The 11,588-nt window shown below is 52.9% G+C and overlaps 1 protein-coding gene across 2 annotated transcripts; it reads right to left on the bottom strand.

Moving 5' to 3' along the window:
- Positions 1 to 895: 895 nt before the first annotated feature.
- Positions 896 to 11,058, bottom strand: RAB11FIP1 (RAB11 family interacting protein 1). 2 transcript variants are annotated; one of them, XM_061349640.1, is made up of 5 exons: positions 10,693 to 11,058; positions 7,404 to 7,846; positions 6,263 to 7,076; positions 2,585 to 2,690; positions 896 to 1,503 (listed from the first exon to the last, which is right to left on the bottom strand). In XM_061349640.1, exons 1-5 carry the CDS (start codon positions 11,028 to 11,030, stop codon positions 1,285 to 1,287), a joined length of 1,920 nt encoding a protein of 639 aa, XP_061205624.1. In that variant the 5' UTR covers positions 11,031 to 11,058; the 3' UTR covers positions 896 to 1,284. The 2 variants fall into 2 exon arrangements, with proteins under 2 accessions (XP_061205624.1, XP_061205623.1); XM_061349639.1 differs by lacking the exons at positions 896 to 1,503; positions 2,585 to 2,690 and adding an exon at positions 3,648 to 5,332.
- Between the last annotated feature and the right edge of the window lie 530 nt (positions 11,059 to 11,588).

An 11,588-nucleotide genomic window follows, 5' to 3' on the forward strand; every position in this document is an offset into this window, starting at 1 on the left:
TCCTCTGCTACCCCTTCCTTTGGGTACTTCAGCTTTCCTCTAAGCCTTTGCTGGACTCTCACCACTCTGAGAAGTCCCAGAGGTGCAAAGAGGCATCTGATTGTGAGGCTACGTTTGGGTTTGCAGTGGTGCTGCTCCTTAGCATTAAGGCTGTATTGCTGGTGGTGAGATGAGGAGAGCATATCTGTGCCTCTCCAGCCACCCATCAAGGAAGCAGACTGAAGGGCATCAACTGCCTCATAAAACACTCACTCAGCTGCCTAAGATTCATTCCATTCTGAGCAGCAAGTCACCAAGAAACTCAATGAGACCAAACACTGGCACTGTGACTGCTCCCATCGTAGGGGAGGGGGATGTGGTTCCTCTCTTGGCTCTACAAGGAACGCCCCTAAGAAGCCTGAGCACCTTTGAAGGTTGCTCCATGCCCCAGCTTCAACACCCAAGGTGTTTAACTGCAGTGGCATAAAGGAATCACCGCAGACCTCCCCTGCAGCATCAGACCAGGGCCACGCAGGTGTGACAGGGGATCCACACCTATTCAAGACTAAAGCACATCACCCATCTGCCTCCCTCACTCGAAGGAATTGAATTTGAAGGCTATCAGAGAACAGTTTCTGATTGAAAACCCACCTTCGGCTCAAGTTCATCCCTACCATTCCTATGGTAGACAAACGTACCATATCCCAGCGCCTCCTGGACCAAAAGAGCTGCAAGTCTTCCCCTTGCAGAGCTGCTTTGTAAGCAACGTGTACTCGATGAGAGGCTTCTTCCTTTCCAATCTAAGCTTTAACTTGCATTGATTTTTACAACACAGCCCTGGTCTGAAGCACAACATCTTTGGACTTGGTCAGCGTAGTGAGATTTTGGTTTAAATCAATCAAATCTTCAAGCTCTATAAGTTAAGATGTAGAAAGAAGAGGGATTCATCTATGAAAGCTGCTACAAAATGAAACCATTAAAATCCAGACCTTCACACAGGATCATCAGGGCCTTGCTGGCAAGCAAAGCCCCTCCAACTCCTTCACTTTGGATGAGATGCTTGAACAAATCTTCCCAAATAATGGAAAGAAAGCAAATAATAAATAGGATAAAGTGACTCCACTCCTGGGCTGCAGATACTGGATGGAACTAAATCAAACTGAGGGTTGCTTAAGGCAGAAACAGGAAAGAGGTCGTTTTCTGTGGCAGCACAACCGGTCCCGCTTGCTCCACATCAGCTCCTTATCCATCCACCACACACTGGTGGGAATCCAGCCCTTTGTTCACCCAGCATCCCAGGAGCTTTTACATCTTCCCAGCCTTTTTGGTTCCGGATGCTGCGACACGAAGGATGTTGGGGGTTTCTTCCATGACCCTGACGAGCAGGTTGTCGATGTAGTCTTCGAGCTCCCGCACCTGGAGATCCTTCTTGGTGATGGCATCCTTCTGCTTCAAGACGAGCTGGATCAGCTCATCGTGTGTCAGCTGGGCATAAGCATAGGCAGGATCTGAAGGGTGGTATTTCTGAGAGAGAGGAGAAGGCAGGGTCAGTGCAGGCACATGGGCAGTGCAAAACAGCAGCACAGAGCCCAAAGTTCCATCTAAATGATGTTTTGGAGCAGGAGCACCGTAGGATGAAGAACAGGATGCTCAGAGGCACGCTGTGCCAAGGCATTGACGATGCCAGGCCAGCTTCCTGCTACAAAGCACCTTTTGGGTTGTTAGTCTAGGAAAACCCATATGGAACATTGCTTCTAGAACAGCTCTTTGGAAGTATATGGAGGAGAAAGGAGCAACTGCCTCAGTGTGTGCTGCTCACAGCACAGGGACGTGGTTTATGGAGCTTAAGCATCCTTCAGGCTGAGAGTGAGCTGTTACAGACAGCAACCATTGGTTTCAGCATCAAACCTTTGCAGTTACAGGTCTGTAACTCAGCTCTGGTGCAATTTACACTGGACTAATGCCATGCTGGGTCCAGCCAGCTCAGTGAGATGCAGGGAAGCCACAGCCACGCACCATCAAACGCCACTGTTCACAGACCTGGTGGTTAAAACATGCCAAACTGGGGTTAAACAGCAAGAAACACCCATTGAGGCCTTTGGCACTTCCCTCCTATTGCAGTCACCACTGGGAAAACACAACACAGCTTCTCCTTTAACCCTTGTGCTTCCCACCCTGACATCCTAAAGACAGGTTTTCCACCCACTGAGCATAGCAATGCCTCAGCTGGAATCAGGGAACCGGCATTTGCTCCTTTCCCACTCACACCAGAAGGAGGCACTGCAGGGATTTGGGTGCTAACTTCTCATTTCCCCCCCCTACTACAATCCCTTAGAGACAATAACAGTCCCCAAGGGGTTTTCCCTGCTTCCAGCCATCCTGATCCATGTGCTTCAAGCCAGGAGGCCTCTTTCGAGGCCAAGATTAAGCCAAAAGCTCCTTTAGATCTGAATTCATGTCCGTCCATCCAAGACTCGGGGGTCTAATAACTACTATTCTTGCTCTGCTCAGGATATAAGAACCTAAGCAAACTGTCTCAGATACACAACCCCTGTTCAATATAGGGCTTAAGCTTTGGGTTAAAGCTCCCCTTTCCCCTCATTACCTTCACACTGCTCTCCAGCAGCTTCTCATTCATAGTGCTGATGACATTCAGGGCTTTACTTTGGGACTTGTTTGCTGTGGCATTCATGGGCTTCACAGGATGGAGTCTGCAATGGTAAGAGGTTTCTGTTACAGAGGCAGCAAACTGAACACACATCTTCAGACTAAAAACACAGCAGGAAACGGGGAAGAAATTCCACCCATTTCTCTATGTCCAAAGGGATAAGAGATTCAGCTTTGGGAAGACAAGGCATCTGTGTCCAAGCTGTAGGCTTTTTGTTAAGCATCCTCCATTCTTTGCTAGTGTTATTGGTTTGATGCACTGGAGACAGAGAGCAGTAACCAGGAAATACACCTGAGTGGTAAGCCACAAAAGCAAAGCCAGCCTGGTCTACACAGTGGCAGTTCCCCTGAGCTCAGGCACTAGTATTTCAGCCCAGCTTCCCTAATGAGAAGCAATGCATCACTCGCTGTGATTCGGGGATCAGGAGCCCCGTTTGGCCAGGTAACAAAACATCCCAGTTTATCAGGCTTCCATTCTCCCATTCCTGAAAAACGGATCCATTCCACTCTATTTCCCCAACTGGACAACATGACCCTATTTCTGAAGCTGCCACCAAGTTTCCCTAATGGTTTTCCTATAAGACGGCACTGTGATGAATGAGAGATCCCCTCGAGTGCTCTGCGCATCCTTAGTAGCCATACGGATTCATGTGGTGCCAGAAACGATGCTACACAGGACCCAAATCCACAGCTGGAGGAAGTTAATGCCACATCACTGCAAAGAGCAGCCCATGCCTGCTGAGCTGTGCTCCCAGGAAGGAAAAGCAAGGCTCGGATCAGCACCTTTGGGGTAGTCCCCACGTTCTCTCACCTGTGCTTAGGAGACCCGGTTTCACCACCCTGCTGGGTTTGGTTAGGGGATGGCTCAGAGGGGGAAACCCAGGCATGCAGAAGCTTCTTCTTGCCACAGTTTCCTGCTTTAGCTGCGGAGCCCTCGGCTGCTGGCTTTTTCGGAGACTCTGCTCTATGATTTGGGGTGTCAGAGAGAAGGGAATGAGAGGAAGAGGAAGGCTGGGAAGCACCGGACAGGGAGGAAGAGGAAAGAGAAGGCTCAGAGAAGTCACCCTCCACAGCACCCACACTGATTTCCAGCTCTTGTTTCTCCAAAGGAGCGTTATCCTCCCTGGAATGAGACATCCCCCCTAAGCCTGAAGCAGCTACACTGTGCGCATCCACTCGCGCAGGCAGCATGGCTGCGGTGCTCAGCTCACAAGCACCAGCAGAGCTATCAGAGTGCTCTTTCCCTTCCTCATGCAGAGACATTAAATCCAAGCGCTGCTTTCCTCCCTCTGAAACGTTTTCACCCCCTGCAGCAAGACCCAGGTCCTCCTACGAGTCACCCAGGAGCTCATCATCGGAGCCTCCCTCTGGGATAACGGGGAGACTGGCCACTTTCAAGCCACGGTCTCCAGGCACTGGAACAACAGACTTGAGATTAGCAAGAGAGTCAAATAAATCACGGTCAGCTTCATTAGTTAAATGCCTGTTCCTGCTCTCAGCTCTCTGTGTCCCTGGGGGAGTGACAGGCTCTAATGAACCACTTCGGGGGAGGCACCCATGAGCATCTGAGGCTTCATCCTTAGGGAGTGGGAGCCCCAGCATGGATTTGGCACCATCACCCAGAGGGGGCACATCCTCCCCGATCTCATCATGAGCAACCAAGGGGCGCTTCTTCAGCCCTAAAGACAGCCGTGGTGCTGGCTGTGGGGTGACCAGGACCTCACTGCCAGCCCTCCCTACTGGATGGGACAAGGGGCAAGCTCCTGAGGATGGTTTGGCTGGTCCTGCTTGAGGAAGTGAAGCAGTTTTACCAAGTGGAGTCATTTGGGGCTCTTCCCATCTCTTCTCACCCAAGGTCTCCTGCTTCTCCTTCAGCTCACTCACGGGGGAAGGTGCCTGCTCAGCACCAGTCTCTGTGGTCTCCCTGTTAGGGATGGGAGCCTGCAGCTGGGGAGGGCTGCAGTGCTCTGCTGGAGGCAGAGCAGGCTTGTCAGAAACGGTGCTGAGAGGGTTTGATCCAGCTTTGACAGTACCAGGTAAAGCCTCAGCTGCAGAGCTCCCTGAAGCACTGAGAGCAGAGGGTTTCGGCTCAGCAGGGTGCTGTGTTGAGGAGCAGCCTTCATCACGAGGAAGGCAGAGAAGGGAAGAACAAGCGACAGCTTCCGACCTTGGTGCATCTGCTTCCCACCCAAGCTGGGACACAAAGGGATTATTGCCATGGACATGACAAGCAGAGGGGAGAGAAGATGCAGGTGGGTGAGAGACACCCTGAGAAGGCCACCCATCAGAGCCCTCAGCACCCTGACCCCAAGAGCTCTGTTCCCACTCAGAAGCAAAAGGATTATTACCACTACCAGAGACCTGCCCAGGAGGAGGCGCTTTGGGAACAGAGGTTGGAAGATGATGGGATGAAGGGAAACGGATGCCTTCAGGATCCAGAGCTGGGGGTGCTCTGCCCCACTCAGGAGTAAAGGGGTTCTTGCCATTCAAAAGCCCTGCAGCAGAAGGAGGAGCGGTAAAAGACGCAGGAGACCCAGTGATGCCCTCAGAGTCGGGGCCTTTTTGTCCCTTTTTGGAAACAAAAGGGTTATTGGCACTCCTGATAGGGTGTACAGAGAGGAAAGCAGGCAGGGAAGGAGGTGCAAGAGTAGGAAGCGTGGCTTTGGTTTCCTCCTCTGAAGGCACCCTGCAAAAAGGGACAAAACACTCGCATGTCACTTGTGGATGCAACACGAGGCTGGAACAGACAAGCTTGAGCACCAGGCTCCATCAACTCCTCACCCTGGAGATGGGTTACACTTGTGAGACCTCAGAGCCAAGCTGATGGGCTTCACATCCTTAAATATGCCTTTAGAAAGCCCTCAGTTTAGGGCAGAGCACTTCTGCTGTGGAGCTTGCACGGGTTTGAAGCACTGCCTATTGCACCCCAAGCTGTCTTATTAGTAAGGCGGTTTGGATGCGAGGTGTTTAAACAGGAGAAGCACTGAAGAGAAGAGACAGGCACAAACCACAGCCTTATTAGTAGGGGACACCTATATATATATATATATATATATAAAAACACCAACACACACCATTTATATATATATATGAAGGATAAAGGAGCAGAATTTCCGAAGAAGCCTTGTGTACCACTCCACACAAGCATCCTTCACGTTGCTGTCAGCCATGGCAAAAGCAGCAGGGCTCCCAGGTTAACACTTTGGAAGACCACAGCCAAACCCAGGAAAGGAGGGATGTTAGAACTGGTGTTTCACACCCTGGGTACGTTCCAAGTGGCACAGCTCAGACAGAAGTTAGGTTTGGCAAGAGATCCAGCAGGAAAAATGAGCCCTGCAGTACCTGCAAAGATGCCTGCACTCAGAGCACCGCTATTTCAGCATCACTGATGAGCAGCATCCCTGTATCCATCTCTTTGGCATACCAAGGAAGAACTCCAGGGTTACTATCTGCTACCAAAGCCACCTTCAAACCTGCAGGGACCCTGCAGAGCAACACGCTTCTGTTGCCTGCAGGATGCCAGGCCAAGAGGCACTGCTCTGGGGCAGGAAGCAGCCCAGCTAAGGCTGCTGCCCCACAACCCATTCCTGCCGTCTCTGAAGCAGAAAGGACTGACCTGGGCTTCACAGCTTTGGTCTTGGATGGGGCAGCAGCTTTCTCAGGTCCCCGTTCCTCCTCGAAAGGGTTGAGAGGCTGCTTGCTTGCAGGGATGTCTTCCACATGGTGTCTGGCTCCTGCAGCATCCCCCCTGCCTGAATCTGCTGGGGGCTCAACACATCTGGCCTCTTGTTCACTCTCCTCTTCTGGAATGCTGTTTCCCTCCTCCTGTAGGGTCCTGTCAGGAATATTCTCAGCATCCCCAGCCTTCCCTGCTTCCTTCTTCCCAGCGACCAGGGAGAACAAGGCAGACTTCTTGTGCTCTGGTTTTCTGGGTTCTTTCCCAACCTCAATGCTTGGGGGGACATCGGTTTCCAGGTACTCTTCACTGCCCAGCAGTTTGTACGATGGCAAACTCATTGACTTAAAGGTCTCCAAGGATGTTGACCCGGAGAAAGCATGACTGGGAGATGTTCTTCCCATCGGAGATGTTCTTCCCATCTCTTCAGGTCCTTTAGCAGGCCTGTAAGACAGGTTCTCTTCCGAAGCAAAGAGCTGCTTCCTCCGGAAGTTGCGAGGAGAAGGGGAAGAGGCTGGGGTGTTGTCCTTCATGCTGCTCTCTTCCATATAAACGTGACTGCCATTGATACACAGACTGGACTTGGAAACGGGATCGCTCTTGGATTTAAGGCCACCGAATAAAGAGAGCCCTTCTTTCTTGGGGTGGGTCGTGGTCACTTGGGCTACTTGCCTGCTGTCCAGAATCGCTGTTTTACGGGACTTAAACACAGGAGAAGGAGAGGACTTCTCTTCCAGGGCATTTCCAAAGGACTCTGGGGAAAAACAACAGAATAGGCAGGAATTCAAGAGGCAAGAACCTCCCCCTTGCTCTGACATTCATGCAGGTATTGCTTGTGCAGCCCCCCCGTTTCTACGCTAGCCCAAGGCAAGCTTAGCTGTGAGCATCAACACCCTATGTGCATCCAAACCTGCTACCATGACCAGAAGTGATGCTCTATGGATTTACCTCTTAGTAAATCCATGTGGATTACTAAATCCAAATGGATTCACTTTTTAGTACCCTAAACAGTGTGGAAAGGGCAACAAAACCTTGGGGAAAGGCTTTGTGCTGCATCAGTGCTGCAAGGGCCGGTACTCACTTTCTGAGGTCGGAGAGGTCTCAGGTTCTTCATCATCCCATTGTGCCTGGAAGTCACCGGGTCGAAGCAGAACCCTCTGGGTGCCGGGCTGCTGTGTTGGTAGCACTGACATGGACTGGGAAAGGGAGGACTTCTGCAGGCCAGGCTTGGAAAAGAGCGCTTTGAGCTTGGATTTCTTCTTCTCCTTCTCAACTGCCTCGTCCTCGCTGTCAGCAGGGGAGTGGGATGCGTTGGGAACGATGGATGAAGCCGTGTCGGAGAGGCCACTGCTCCTCTTCCCCTTGAGCTTGTCTTTGAGCTTGCCAAAGGGAGAGCGAGGCTTGTCCTTCATGGACAGATCGAACATGCTGGCTGTCATGTTGCTCCTCATGAACTGGATATCCACTTCGATCTCCCCTCTCTCCTTCTCCTTCTTCCCCGGCTTGGAGCGAAGCTTGTACCACCTGCAGCCACAAGGAGATTCCCTTTACAACCCAGCTCACTCGCAACAACAGAGGGTGCCTGTGGCTTACAAATCAAAGCCTACAGTGTAAGGGCAAGGGAAGAAAAGCCTTTAATCCGCCAACAGCGTCACAGTCACGCGGTGACTAAGGAAAACATGCCTTGGTGTGAAGTTATCAGTGAAAACTGCTTTAAAACCCAGAGCAGGGTGAAAACGAACGGTCAAAAGGGTTAAAAAGAAGGGTTCAAGAGGCAGACACCATGGAATTCCTGTATGAGAGCTCAGCCACTCTCTTCTGCCCATCCTTTCATCTGGCTTCCCCAAATGGCCTTTGAAGTGGGTGCGGGAAGCAGCAGCCTCCAAGAGCCTGACACTGGTACCAGAGAGCTCCCCACGCCCTCATACCTTTCATTCCAGCTCCTTCCCAGTTGCTATCTCAATGCCCTTTGAGCTCCAAAACCCCTAATCAACACAGAGCAGAGCCAAGCCAAGACTTGCAGGCTGTCTGGAGACTTCCACTCGCCTCCTGCTCGTGACTGGAGCGCACCAGGAGGGGCATTCCTTACCCCTTTGTGCAACACAACCCCGGGTACATGGAGCACTTCATCTTAAGCACTCAGGGCATCCTAAACACCATTTGCATGCTGCTATCTCATGCCCTCCGTTACCACTCAAAGCCTTTCGGACCGCATTAGGGCTGGCAAAGAAAGTTATCAGCGCCTCGCATCAGTTCTTGGAGCTGCAGCATTCCTGGTTCCACCAAACCAATAGGGAAAACACCTCCCCAGCTGGTACAGGGCAAGTAAAGGAAGCAAACAGAGCCTTTGGAGGTGCACTGGGAGCAGGGAAGGAGAAGAGGAAAGGGCAATTTGCTCGACTGAACATTCAAACCTAATGAGCATCACTGCAGATGAAAGCACAAACGTGCTCCAGAGGAACACTGGAGGGAAATGAATGCTCAAGCACCACGCTACAGTTACCTCCAGTTCCACACCTGAATTACAAGACACCAGCACCAGGAAAAGGCCTTTACAAGGGAGATCTTGGCCTTTGTCTGGTCCCTAACACTGCAGCGAGGGCAGCACAAGCTTTGCCTTTAACACAAGCCAGCACTGGGCACTTTTGTTCTCAACCCCGTGACTGGTTTCTAGGAGCATCCTGCTGGTTTCGGTGCCACAAACCATGCTGCAGGCTCTGTGCCCCGGGGGTGGCGGGGAGGAAGAGCAGGTCCTGTTGCAAAACACATCCCAAACAAGCTATGTGAACAACAGCTTAGTTAGCACTGAGCAGAGCACGAACGCTGCTACATCTGCTTCATTGGAGGGGCTCAAAGGGAGGAATAGAGGGACACATCTCCCATTCAAACCCATCAGATACACTCACAGCAGTGGGGTTGGAACTGATCCTGAGGTCCTTTCCAACCCAAACTCTCTATGAATTCTTCATCATTCATTGTGTGAGTGTGAACTAAACCCCAGCCCTTTCTGCCTTCCCATCGCCCCAGCACCAGGCTTCAAACAGACCACGACCACCTGGAAACATCGGGAGTCTCAGGGCTCTGTTTTCCTTTCTTCCCCTCGGTTTCCCTGTGGCTCAGACACAAGGAAACGCATCCCTGAGCTCCGGAGTGTAAACACCTTAGGGATGGATACAACCTTAATGACAGCTATATCCTAATGAAGGCTTCACCAGCCCCGATGGCTTCATCAGGGACAGCAGCCCCGATACCCGGCTCTGCTCTCAGGTGAGTGAGAAGAGGAAGGTGACTCAGGGGCCACCCCAAGCCGCATTACAAGGCTGCTGACTCCCAGTTAAACCCTCCCTGGACCCACCCCTGGCATTCCAGGGCAGTGTTTTTCATGTTCAAAGGGACAAGCATGACACAAGAGCTGCTAAAGGAAAAGCATCCCCGCTCCGGTGTCCCGCTGACACCAGTGAAGGCAGCCCTTGGAACACTGTGGCTGCTCCCACATGCACGTAGGCTCTAAGTGTTTATTATGGGGCACACATGGCTCTAAGCCTGTGCTCATTCCCAGTGTCTCCAGTCACTCCGGCTGTTCCCAGTGGTCTCTCCCAGTGTTCATCATACAGAGATGCTTAAAACCCAACCCAAGCAGGATGGGCTGAAACAGCCTCGAGTGCATGTGCCTTGGACATGGGGCTGGCACCCTGGACCTATGGGGGGCCTTCACCCCTGTGGGGAACAGGCGGGCCTCCACCAGAGCCCCACATCCCTATGGGACACAGGGACATTCCATGGGGAACTGGAGTACCCCACACCTCTGCCCCCAATCCTTGTGGTGCCCAGAGACCCCAACTCCATCCTTCTCTTTGACTCCTACGGGGCTCAGAAGCCCTCCCATCCCTATCCCAGTGCCCCCCCCGGGAGCAGGAGGCCCCACATCCCACTCCATCGCCTCTGTGCGGCTCAGAATCCCCCCCAACCCTAATTCCCTACATCACTTGGACCCCCCCATCCCTAATCCCCTACATCACTTGCACCCCCCCATCCCTAATCCCCTACATCACTTGAACCCCCCCATCCCTAATCCCCTACATCACTTGGACCCCCCATCCCTAATCCCCTACATCACTTGCACCCCCCCATCCCTAATCCCCTACATCACTTGAACCCCCCATCCCTAATCCCCTACATCACTTGGACCCCCATCCCTAATCCCCTACATCACTTGCACCCCCCATCCCTAATCCCCTACATCACTTGCACCCCCCATCCCTAATCCCCTACATCACTTGCACCCCCCATCCCTAATCCCCTACATCACTGACCCCCCCCATCCCCCCTACCCCCCCATCCCCTGTCCCCCTCTCCCCCCCCGTTCGCACCGTGTGTGCCGCCGGCCGCCCTCGCTCCTCAGCGCCTCCAGGTCTACCTCGGCTCGCCCCAGGAACTTGTCCATGCCGACCAGGGCTCGGTGCAGCACCGTGAGCCGCAGCGCGGCGGCCCGGGGGGGCAGCTCGAACGTGGCCTCCTCCCTCCATAGCGGCTGCCCCTGGCACCGCTCCGCCACCGACGTGGAGAACTTGTCCCGGCCCAGCGCCATCACCGTGTACGCGTCGCTGCCCCCGACCGCCGCCGTCTTGGACCGCAGCCCCCGGGCTCGCAGCACCGTCACCTGCACGTGGGTGGGCACCCAGCCCGCTGCCAGGCCCGAGCCGGCCATGGCGGAGGGAGCGGGAATGGGAACGAACGGGAATGGCGATGGGAACGGGAGTGGGAGCGGGGATGGGAGGGGGAGCAGGGATGGCGCGGTCCCGCACGGCTCCTCTCGCGAGAGCAAGGGGCGGGGGGTGGAGGGGCGGGGCTTGAGGGGAAGGGGCGGGGCCTGGGGTGTGGGTGGTACAGGTGTGTACAGGTGTATGTATAGGTGTGCATAGGTGTATGTATAGGTGTATGTACAGGTGTGTATAGGTGTATGTATAGGTGTATGTACAGGTGTGTATAGGTGTATGTATAGGTGTATGTACCAGTGTGTACAGGTGTATGTATAGGTGTATGTATAGTGTATGTATAGGCGTATGTACAGGTGTATGTACAGGTGTGTATAGGTGTATGTATAGGTGTATGTATAGGTGTGTATAGGTGTATGTATAGGTGTATGTACCAGTGTGTACAGGTGTATGTATAGGTGTGTATAGGTGTATGTATAGGTGTACGTACCAGTGTGTACAGGTGTGTATAGGTGTATGAATAGATGTATGTATAGATGTACGTACCGGTG

Source organism: Neopsephotus bourkii, unplaced genomic scaffold, assembly GCF_033783945.1.
Source record: "Neopsephotus bourkii isolate Nb327-2 ecotype Australia unplaced genomic scaffold, CSIRO-AGI_Nbou_v1 NB_457, whole genome shotgun sequence".
Lineage (NCBI taxonomy): Eukaryota > Metazoa > Chordata > Aves > Psittaciformes > Psittacidae > Neopsephotus > Neopsephotus bourkii.